At 38.0% G+C, this 12362-nt stretch overlaps 1 protein-coding gene across 16 annotated transcripts in view; it reads left to right on the forward strand.

Annotated features, from left to right (window-relative positions):
* LRRFIP2 (LRR binding FLII interacting protein 2) overlaps window positions 1-12362 on the forward strand; it is a 171230-nt gene that overhangs the window by 64009 nt on the left and 94859 nt on the right. For 11 of the 16 annotated variants that reach the window (XM_054019398.1, XM_054019396.1, XM_054019400.1 and 8 more), the window contains 4 exons: window positions 5455-5541; window positions 7226-7276; window positions 11016-11069; window positions 11165-11209. In XM_054019398.1, the coding sequence (XP_053875373.1) occupies window positions 5455-5541; window positions 7226-7276; window positions 11016-11069; window positions 11165-11209 (237 nt within the window). The remainder of the gene's footprint in view (window positions 1-5454; window positions 5542-7225; window positions 7277-11015; window positions 11070-11164; window positions 11210-12362) is intronic. The other 5 variants (XM_054019409.1, XM_054019408.1, XM_054019410.1 and 2 more) reach the window with 2 other exon arrangements.

Consider the following 12362-nt stretch of genomic DNA (forward strand, 5'->3'; position numbering starts at 1 on the left):
TGTTCGTCCCCCCTGTCCTTCCTATGTCCAATCTCATCTCCCCGGCTATGTCTCCTCTTATTACACTCAGCTTTTCAATACTGGAAACTGGCGTGGAGATTAACTGTGCATCTCCCAACCATCTCCCCAAACTTCCTAGTTTAAAGCTCTTTTGATAAGATGAGCCAGCCTCCCTCCCAGCAGTCTATTTCCTTCCCTACTCAGGTGAAGCCCATCCCGCGAGAACAGGTGTCTGTCCCCGAAAGCCTCCCAGTGGCCATACATCCCAAAGCCCTCCTTATAGCACCACTCCCTTAGCCAACTATTTATCCTCACAATCCTATCAGCCCTTTGCTGCCCTTCCCTCGGAACAGGCAGAATCCCACTAAAGATAACCTGAGCCTCTATCTCCTTGAGAGTCTTTCCCAGCCTGGCATAATCTCCCTTGATCCTCTCTAACGAGAACCTAGCCGTGTCATTTGTTCCTACATGAAGGATTATCAAGGGGTTCTTACCTGCTCCTTTTAGGATCCTTTTCAACCGCAGGTCCGCATTGCGTATCTTTGCGCCCGGTAGACAGCACACCCTTCTGTTCTCTGGGTCCGCCCTGGTCACAGGCCTGTCCAATCTCCTCAGTAAAGAGTCTCCAATTACATACACCTGCCGTCGCCTGGCAACAGTGCGATCTAGTAATCTAGTCACTGATCCCTCTAGTCCTGACCTATGTCTGTTCCTATCTTCCCTTATGGTCCCCCTTATGCCTTCCTCTATCCTCTGGTGGCCCATAATTGGTGCTGTCTCCATCAACTCCTCCCCCCTCTCTCTTGGACACAGTAGACTCTCTGTTTCTGAGTTGCATAACATTTTGGTTTTTTTTGTGTGTGTGTGTATGTATATTATACTAGAACAAGACTCCACTGTGTCTTTGTTGTTTTTAATCTCAGTTTATTTACCACCTGCTAAAAGTCATCTACAAACAGTGATGAGATTGATGGTATTCTTTCAAACTGTGTTTTTCATTATGACAAAATAAGATGAGACATTAGATTGGTCTGATCTTAATAATAGGATTTCTCCAGTCCTTCCTTGCAGGCTTTTCTCAGCAATAACAATGCTGGCATTAAAATTTGGCTTCAGAACGGTCACACTCTTAGCATATGAGTAGTTCATACTTAAGTTAGAGCTGTTGTTTTGAGGCTGCCAGCAGACCAAGGCAGACTTCAATTTTATAACCATAATGGCTAGAGACTTTTTTTTTATATAAAAGCTTATGCCATGTCTACATGAAATCTTGAGTTTGCGGTAAGCTGAGGTGTGAATCTAGCCTGCTGTGGACTGACTGTGTGAACCCTGCTGGCATTAACAGTTTAATGCACATCAGCAGGGTCCGCAGGGACAGTTAGTCTGCAGCATGCTAGCGCAGTGTAGTTTCACATCCTGGCTTGCCATAAACTAAATGTTCATTTAGATAAGTCCTAAGATTTTTGGATCAGAAGGTGCAGCCAATAGACAAAAGTAAAAGCTCATTGAGCATACACTCAGCTTGTGTGTTTAGTCATTTTGTAATAAATAGTTTACAAAACAAAATATCCTTGCTTTTTCATTGCCTGAACCATTGTGAACATAGCTCTGTTGTGTTTATCCCTTCACTTGCTGTCAGCCCCATTAGGCTGTTCCATGCTTTTTCACAATGGCTTTTGAGTTTGTGGAGTCTAGTGGTGACATGACCAAGACCTTCAAGAGTATAGGCTTTTAAACTTGATTTCCTTGCAATATCACCATGTTGGTCACTGACAATATTCAGTGATTGAATTAGTCATAATTCTGACAAATGTTTATTCATTTTGCCTTCACTGCAAAAACCTGAAAGGATTGGGAGGTCTGCTTTAAACTCTTTATGATAGAGTTGGTTCTGAAGACCCATTTCATTAATACTGGTTTGAGGGTTTAGTACTAACAAGCTCTTTAACTCTTATCCACTCAATAAAAGTGGTCATGAATGTTTAACAAATGGAGCATTTATGTCTAAAAAGCCTCTTAGATGCAGGAAATGTCACCAGGAAAATCTGCATGATGAAATGGAAGAGATTCTCTATTTGACCTTCCTGAAAAGGAACCAAGAGAAGTCTTCTATCTGTTCAGTTTTGGTCTCTTTGCTGTCCCTTAAACAGTCTGAACTTTCATTGAGCTGTCTCATTCCATCTGGCTGCCATCTTGGTATTTCTTTCTCCAGTATAGGACTTATCTTTGTTCATCCTACAGTCACCAGGTTTCTGAAAGGCATTGTCCATATAGTTCCTCTGACATATGAGCCACATCCAATTCTGTCATGGAATTTGACCTTGCACTAATGAGACTTACGGAGCCTTCATTTGACCTCCTGTCTGACTTTTCTTTGAACTGTCACTCTGTGAAAATGGTGTTCTTCCCAACTGTAACATCTGCATGGATGGTTAGTGAGATCCAAGCCTTGATGGCGACCCTTACCCTCACCACAGTGTTCCCTTTCACAGTTTCATAAGGATAAAGTGGTCCTACGTCCCCATCCTAAACTCCTTATTAAAGTGATCTAACTTCCATCTCCGGCTATAAATTTTTTGTATTTTTCTCTAAACCTCATTCACATCCTGAAGATATAAGGCGACACACTCTAGAATTGAAGAGAAGGCCCTTTAATTATTTAAATATTAACCATTTGTAAGTCTCCTTAAGAATTTCTGGCATGTGGGTCCAGGGGTTAGTCTGTCTCTTCAGAAGTTTGTCTGAATGGATTTAAGTAATCATACTAATTTGTTATGCCTTGATAGGAGTTCAAGCATCTGAAAATATCAGAACAAACGCCACCAAGTCCAGAGGTGCCTCGATTGCATGCCTTAGTAATGTTGATTGATTGCATGCCTTAGTAGTGTTTCCATCACTGTCATTTTGTAGTCTGTTACTCCCTTGACTTTGCTTCTAGGTTCGATGCCCAATTCTGGAGAACAGTCCTGCAATCTCTATTTAGTTAATATTCTTCAGGTACCCACCTGCTTGTTCTCACAGCAGTGGGGAATCATATTAGCACTTAGCATTTCTTGAAGAAGAAACCAGGGGAATAACCGTTCTAATTATAATTCTTCAGATAATTTGTAATTCTTCAGATTATAATTCATACTCCTCACCCACCTTCTCCATTTCTTTAGAATCTTGATATTGATTCTTGAATTAGTGGAAGGAACTGAGTGGCGTTTGTGGCCTTGTCCCCTTTTCAATCTTCAGATTTTGGCAGGTCGCATCAGGGTGTTTGCGCATGTGATTTCATCAGCTAAAATTAAATTAGTGCTCTAGGGAACTGTCTTCTAAAAATGGGTTTCCATAGAGGCAGTCATCTTGAAGAACCACACTTAGTGACTTCACCGAGAGAGATCTGTATCTTGCAGAATCCATCTTCTGAATTTGCCAATGCTGGATTTACAGCATTAAGAGGCTCTGAGAATAAGTTGCATGAACATAATTATCTGGTGTCTACAACTTTTAGACTAGTTGATTTAATAATAGTCCATAAGATTTGAGATGTGTTGGGTGGTAGTACTGTCGCTTGATTTCTGGCAGATGTCAGCTTCAGATGTAGAAGGAAGCTTGGAGTTGAGGGCAAGGGGAAAGTTGATCAATACTTTCATGTATACCACTGCGAACAAAAAACTTTACTCCATGTGGGTTCAGATGTACAAAGGTCACCTAAACTCCATTTCCCAAAAATAACTCTGTCCTGTTCAGATCATATAGCTGCACTCAGCAACATTCTCTCTTGGTGTTTCCTTTATAAATCACTTTTCTGGTGTTTATAACCCACCCATAAAGAGAGGTGCACCATTTTTTCTCACTTCAGCATTCTGAAAAGTTACATTTGAGCCCATAACTTGGATACATTGTCAATTACACATTTAATTTTTATTAAAACATGTATACATCACCTCTTTATTTAAAAGTATATATAATTATCAAGCTTGCTGTGACTCTGTAAAAGTTTATCCAATAACAATTTACATCTTGTTTTTAGACTTGCCTACATTTAGAAGAAGTTGAAGGTTTGACATTTGAGACAAAATGTTTAATGAACACAAAACTCATATTAATTTATATTAATGTTAAAACCACACAAATTAGTGTAAAATGAGATTGTCCCACATCTGATTAATGTTACAAATAGGGTGTCTTGTCAGCAAAATAGTGACTACCGCATGGTAACTACTGGTATTTTTATGCCATTTGCAGGGGAAAGAGCTAACTGTTATACTATAAAATCCCTTGGAAACTTTGGAGTTAATGTTAAGTGGTGTGGGAGAGGTGGGGAAAATTAGAGTGGGAATAAAATGTTAACCACAGATTAATTTAATTTGAGACATTTCATATTTACCTAATTCCCTTCATGGAATGAATGATAGCTTTTATTATTCAGCTTTAAATTGTTAGTTTTGTTGTTAAATGTTAAATTTTGATATATGAAGAAACTTAATTTTTATTACTAGAAATCCTAACCATATTATTTGTCTGATACAATTAATTACCTATTTTCAGTTCCTAATAAGCAATTAACTGTACATTAAACAATTAATGATATGTCTGGGATTTCTAGTGATGATAAACCTGGCATACAGTAAGAATAATGTTTTTTCATGTTACTATCCAACAATGTAAGAAATTTGAACTTGATTTCTACTCCTAAGCCTCTAGCTTCCTGAAAATCAATACATCATTCATTGACCCTTCTGATTAAATCAGAAGTGGCATTAAGTGTCTGAAAAAGACCCCATTACTCATCTAGAATCATGCTACAGTGTATTGTCCATAAGGGTAAGGAATAAAATGGGGGAAAATGGGGATTTAATTTAGGGCTCCAGCAGGGACACTCATCTTGTGCCTTTTCCTCCAAGAATTTTGCATTTTTCAATAATAGTTGACTTTGGTAATTTCCCCCTAAATACTAAGCTTTGTTTTTTTATAAATCCTTGCAAATGAGATTTGGGCTTTGGCCTATGGTATGCATCTGTTGTAAGGTCTTTGAATTGTGTTTGTTACTGCTTATGTTTTAACTCAAAACATTGCTAACTTGGGTCTCTGGTTCTGCAAACACATTTGTGCTTAACACAATGCATGTGAACAGTCTTAATTGAAGGCAATAGAACTATTCATGTGTATAAAATTAAAATCTGTTAGTGTTTGTAGGCTTAGGCCTTTATCAACACTTGCTTTCAGTTGTAAATGTTTTGTGGTATCTTTAAAAATTCTGATATGTACTCCCTTTTGTGGTTTTGTTCTTGCCCTTACAACTGCTGCTTGCTGTCAAATAATTTTTTTTTTAATATGTACAAGCTGTTTATTAGAATCAGGATCTGTTTTTGTGGGGAAACTCTTGAATCAGGTATTCAAACATATTTTACAAAGCTAAGTGATTAAAAAACTGCCTAACTTTTATTACTTTCAATTAACTTATAGGCAGAAGCAAGGCTTGCAGCCAAACGGGCTGCTCGAGCAGAAGCAAGAGACATACGTATGAGAGAACTGGAGCGACAACAGAAAGAGGTAATGTCAATTTTGCTATGCTTTATTATTTTGTACTAAACTTCTTAATGAATTGCCTTGTATTATGTTTCTTAAGAAAAGCTTTATTTATATTTTTCAGTATAGTATAGCCGTATGTCAGCATTTCCTGAATAGGGTAGCCATTGCTATAGCTTTTTCCAGTGTACTGTTGGAAGTCAAATGACTAACTTGCTCCATTCCTGTCTCTGCACATGCGTGGATAGCACTGCATGTATGTAGTCATATTAAAATGTTAATTTTAAACTTCATTAATAACAAAGAATACTAAAGGAAAAAGGGGATCAGCTATTTAAATATGACTGTAACACTTTTGTTTACGATACAACTATCAAAATACCTTTTGAAACTTAGGTCTTTTCTAATTTGGCATGGGACTCCAGTTGTTGGAATGTTTTTGTAATAAACAGTTTTGTATAATATAACTTGAACAAATGCAATAAATTAATTGCTTAAAAACAAAACTGCTCAAAGACCTAAACTGACCTAAATGTTTTCCTTTGAAAATGGACTGTTGTCCTTTTAACTTGGTAATTTATTTTCAGTAAACAGCACATAGCACAACAGCAACATGCAAAAGCCAGTGCCCATATAACTAACTCTGAATATACAAGAAGGCTATTTTAATGCTTTCATTAAAGGAACATCTTTAATTTGAAATCCAGACAATTTTATAAAACGAATTTTAAAAAAAACATTAAAATACTAAACCTACCCCTGTGTCAGCTGATACTTCATATTGTTTTACAAGGACATTTTCTTGGTTTTTTAGATGTTTTTTTTTCTCTACTGTTGCTGTGGAAAACCTATGCCGTAAGAAGCGGTATCTGAGTGATTGCACCCAAAATGCTGTCAATTGTTCAAAGTAAACTGAAATAGAGAAAATATTTTTTCTCTAATCTTATTTATAATATTCCTGGTTGTTACTTGTAAAAATAATTCGCAGTTCTCTCTGAATTTTTTCCCAAGTTGACGGTATTCTGTTTAAACATGAAAAGAACAAATCTACAACCATGGTACCTGGCTGAGTAATCTGTACAAGAGGGTTTGGACATAAGATAAAACAGTGCATTGAAAAGTTTTTTTAACAAGACTCCATGTTTAGGATGAAAAAATGAAAAACACTAATGGGTATCATGGGAGCACTAGTTAAAACTGATACATAGACTGTGGTGAAATGTATACAGAAAGCTGCCTTTTCACTTAGCGTTCTTGTGGGATTGTATGCCTCTTGGCCCCAATGAAGTGAATTGGAGTTTTCCCTTTGACTGCAACAGAACCAGGATTTCATTCCTCCCTGTCTGTCTGTTAAACAATAAACACACTAGTTAGTTCTGAAGACTATTCTGATATTCTTGCATTTATAATAATAAAAATGACATTCACTTGAAATGAGTGAATTAAAAAATGGCAGTCTCTCTCAAATTCTTCCATAGAGTTGTGAGAATTTGACAATTTGGTGTGATGGTATGGAGTAAAATCAAGGCAGAACTTCTTGAGGAACTTCTTTTGTATTTCACTTTAATTATTCTAAATTACCTAAAATAAATTTACAGATCTCATATATTCTGTGGACAATTACATGTGATTTTGAATTGTAAATTGTAAAGATGATGTAATCTCTATGATGCCTGTTCTGTATTAATTTTTTTTAAACATTTTGTAGCTTTCTCATCGCTCATATGATAGAAAATGGGGACGTATCCAAAAGTGGATGGTAGGCCAGGACTGCCTGTTGTGCATGTTGTTTACACTTGCAGAACTAACATAGACTTGGAGGGGAAGACATTTACTAATGGTTTGCAAAGTGTGAACACATTTTATGACTGATGGAAAAAAATCATTACATAAGGTCACATATAGGACACTGTACAGAGGCAAAAAACATTGGAAGTGTGCCATTTTCTTTTTCATAGTGAGTTTGTTTAAAGTTTATACAATTACATTCAGAATGGAATTCAAGTAGCGTTATGTTGGCAAAGGCTTATTTTTAAAATTGTAAATGTTTCTACATTAACTTACTTCCACATCTTACCTTATCTTTTTTGTAGACCTGCCTTATTCTATATTCTTCTTTGATTAGACTGGCAGGTGTTTCCTTCCACAGATAGTCCAGGCTATCTTTCAGTGGCTAATACTTTCTTTAAACAAACAAAAAGTAAATTTAAAATTGATTATACTGTACCTTTCAACTTTTCTTTCTACCTTTAAAAATAAGAGGGGAGGGACAGGCAGAGGCAGCTTACTCTTGCATTCTGGACTCCAAACTTCCAGTTGATTCCAGTGGGACTTTGGGGTGAAAAAAAATGCAAGCCTGGTTCCTCTAAATGGGATGGCATGGAGATAAGAGTTGAATTATAGCACAGTGCTCCTCAGTCTGTTTAATTTTATTCAGCTGTATAATTAGAGAACTGTTTTCACAAATTTGTAGGCCTATCTTTGCTTTTCTAAAAGCAAAATTCAGATATGATGATTTGTTTTATGAAAAGTTCTTAATATGTAATGACCTGTATAAAGAAGATTAAAGTAAATCAGGTTCAAATATAATTTAGCAGAATGTAACTTCAAAGTATGAAAAACAGCAACATAATCAGGGATATTTTCAGCAATTCTATAGAGAAGTCTTATAGTTTTCAGAGCGTTAAATGTTCACAATTTTATGCTAACCCTTACAAATTGAGTTTATAGCCTGAAGGAATGATTTTTTGACTCCGAATTGCATGTAATCAATTTAACAAGAAAAACTGAAACGTGTTCAGGCATTTAACTTTTTAATATATTTCTTTAGAATAAGAAAAAAACCCTGCAGAACGTAAAGGTGTAAGAGCATGAACTTTGTTTTTTATTTTTGGATTGATTGTAACCTATTAATAAAAATTGCTATTAATGTTCAAAGAGTACTTCTCCAGATGCCATGTTGATTTTTTTTTTCCAGTTTGTTACATGCTTGATAGAACTGAGATAATGCATGGGATGGGTTTTGGAGAGGAAAAGGAAGTTACCTTTATTAAGTTAAAAGAAATGTTTTTTAAAACTTTGATTAGCTTCTAAATGTCAAACAATTTTGTAGGCTAGGGATTTACTCTATTTGATTGTTGGAATATTGTAACCATATCATTTGGCTTCTATGCATTGTAGTTTCAAAGTTGATTTACAAATTAAACATCACACTGACTTCATATCCTGCTGAAATTGCAACTGAATCAGTCTAATTTTACTTTGACTTTTATCTTGTCAATCCTCCACAAACTGTTTATTTAAAAAGCAGTTATCTCAGGGTCCATGTGCTTATTATTCATTATTGTTTAATTTATTTGTTAGGGTTTGTCTTCACTGGAGAGTTAACTTGAGATATAACTCTAGTGCAACCCCACCAGGAATCCCATCTCGATATACACAAATCCTTCAATTGAGTGTGGTGCTGCTATTAACGAGAGTTGCCTAACCTATCCAGGGGTATAGACTACATTTAGAGTTAGCACAGCTCACCAGCTGCTCATACAATCATTGTGTGCAGATCAAGTGTTTTGCAGTGTGGCCATTCACTTGAGTTAATTCTTCTCTAGTTAACCTAGCTCAAGTGTAGATAATCAAAGTTAACTCTATGGTGATGACATAACCTTAAACACCAACAGTGTACGTGTGCTGCCATACCAACTCTTTGTCATCTCTGGTCTCATGCTAGGGTGAGCGTGTATAGATTTCCATTTTTGTTCCACTGTGTGATGGCCTGCCTTATCCTAAGAATTCAGTCTAGTCTAGTGGTCCCCAGCCTTTTCGGTGTGGCAGGCACCGGACAATGAGCTGCCGAGGACCGTGGCCGCCGGACAAGCTGCCGCCGAAATGCCACCATGAAGCGGTAACGTCAAGAGGCATCGGCACCGAAATGCTGCCGAAAATCCAGCGGACAGTAGGCAGGTGCACATGGATGCCCCAGCGGGCTCCAGGGCGCCCGCGAGCACCGCGTTGGGGACCAATCTGCCTGTAGTAGACACTGCAGTGTTCACTAAGGCCTGTGATTGAGAGTGCTGACTACTTTACAGTTGCTTGCCATTTCTTGGTTATGTAGGCAGGATAGCCTTTTGTGATGGGTTATGTAGAGGTAAAAATTGCCACAGAATGCCCAAGCACATGTAGGATAATGCACTCTGGAATACATTACTGAAGTGCTCAGGGAAAAGAAATGTTGGCCAACAGTTGCACAGGCATAGTTGGGGAAGTTTTTTTGTATACACCAAAATAAATGTTATGAAGCCTTAAGGAGGGTGGCAACCATTTGGCTGCTTCCAAGGGCAGGCCACTGTTAGCCACAAAGGTTACTTATCATGTATTATCTATTTTGAATGTGGGCACAGATCATTTTTGGAGTCAACCTGGTTGAAAACTTTGGTTAAAAGTGTAGTATAAAGGAGGGACCCTAAGTCCCAAACTATTATCACCTCTATGTACAGTCTAAAAGGTGTTGCTGGAATGGACCCCTTCTTTACCCTGTTGATAGGTGAGGTCTGACTGCTAGCACTTTATGACCTTTTGAGAGGTGGAAGACTGGAGAGGGCAAGAACATTTTTTTGAAGGACTTTTATTTTTTTACAAGTGGTTCCAGTTCAAATGTGAAGTTTTATACTGAATGGTTTAAACTGAAACAGAATTTCATAGTGTATTTATTCCCTGTAACTCAGTAGTTCTCAAAATTTTGTACTGGTGACCCTTTTCACATAGCAAGCCTCTGAGTGTGACACCCCCCCCTTATAAATTAAAACCACTGTTTTTACATATTTAACACCATTATAAATGCTGGAGGCAAAGCGTGGTTTGGGGTAGAGGCTGACAGCTCGTGACCCTCCCCCCCCCTGTAATAACCTCGAAGTCCCCCTGAGGGGTCCTGACCCCCAGTTTGCAAACCCCTGCTGTAACTAAACATTTTTTATGTTTAAGATGCTTCTGGCAATTAAAACAATAGTTTTTTCCCTCTTTTATTTTTTGTACCCAGTTTTCCCATAAAGGTTCCCTTATTTCCAGGTTATAGTAAACCCTCCCCAATCCTTGAGTAACTTTGGAATCAACTTTCACAATCTTGATTTGACAAACTTCTCTAGAGTGTAATTCTTGCGTTTCTTTTGTTTGTTTTTAGTCTTTAATGAGATTCTTCTACATTTATTCTAGATATATCATATTTCTGCCCAACCAGCAAAAGATTTTCCATTTTTTACTTTTAATTAAATAATACATCACTTCAACTGCACTTTCTTAACAACGTAGTGTGGTAGACATCTGCTTTAGAGTCAAAATGAAATGAAAGCCATGCTCATCTGACGTGAATTGATTCATTTGCTTCAGTTGATTTTCCAAACTCTTATCTGTGTGGAAAATAAGTACTGCATGCTCTTCTGTTTGCTTGCTTTGATTTTGTTCATCTTTTTTTCATTAAATAACTTTTTACATTTCTTCTTTCTCAGGAAGATTCAGAGAGAGCCAGGTATTCTCTCCGGTCTAGTCGTCATTCCTATCTGGTTTGTGCTAATCTATAAACTCTCCCTTCTCCCTGTTAGGCTTTACTTTAACAAACAAACATTTAACTTAATTTTGCTTTCATTTTTGTTATCAGGGAGCAGATGACTTGGTGTCTGCTCGAAGTATTGGCAGTTATAGGGTTAGTACATAGTTTGTATGAACTTTGATACTACATGCAACTTATCTGTTTTAATCAATATAAATGGGGTAGTGTGTTCACGTCAACATTTTAATTGTATCTTGTATCAATTTATCGGAATCTTTTTTAATAAATCTTTAAAATCTCATGGTGTTTGTACTATGAGATACCTTGATTTCCCCCCTCCCCCCAACACTTATGTTTTTACTATAATTTAGTAGCTTAAAATAATTAACTTAGTGTGAGTTTGGAAATAAGCCCCAAAACATAAGCAGTTCAGATATTGATTACATAGAATAATTTTACTTCCATTGAAAGCAAACTAAAAAAAATCACATACAGTAACTCCTCACTTTAAGTCATCCTGGTTAATATTGTTTTGTTGTTACGTTGCTGATCAATTAGGGAACATGCTCATTTAAACTTGTGCAATGCTCCACTCTTAGGTTGTTTGGCTGCCTGCTTTCTCCACAGCTAGCAGACCCTGTGGATCTGTGCCTTCCCACTCCTCCTCCCCCCGCCCGCGGCAATCAGCTGGCTTGCAGTGTTTCGGGGGGAGGAGCGAGGACTCGGCATGCAGGCTCCCCCTCCCTCCCCTGCTGGCGGCAATCAGCTGGCTTGCGGCCTTTAGAAGGGAGGGGAGGGAGGGGGGAGGAACGAGGACTCAGTGTGGGAAGTAACGGGGGAGGAGGTGGGGGGGGAGAAGAGGCAGGTCAAGGATGGGGGTTTGGGGGAAGGGGGGAGTAGGCGGGCTGAGGGTTTATCCCCTCTCCCACCCCTGGTGCTTGCAGAGTAGGGGAAGCTGCTGCTGCTGCACAACATGCTTCTACTAGCCTACAGCACCTTCAGCTCCTTGCCTGCCTCATCTCCAGTGCCAGTGGGCTGTGCCTGTGTAGGGTAAGGCAGGGGCACCTCCCAACTATAGTACTGTACTGTATGTACCATATGTTTGTAAACACACAGCATGTGCACACTACTCGCCCCACCCCCCCCATCCCAGCGTAGTATTAAATGGCTTGTTTAAAAATAGTTTAAAATATATATAATGCCTTTTGTCTGGCAAAAAAAATTTCCCTGGAACCTAACCCCCCCATTTACATGAATTCTTATGGGGAAATTGGATTCGCTTAACATTGTTTCACTTAGTCACATT

This window comes from Malaclemys terrapin, chromosome 2 (genome assembly GCF_027887155.1).
Source record: "Malaclemys terrapin pileata isolate rMalTer1 chromosome 2, rMalTer1.hap1, whole genome shotgun sequence".
NCBI classification, from domain to species: Eukaryota; Metazoa; Chordata; order Testudines; family Emydidae; genus Malaclemys; species Malaclemys terrapin.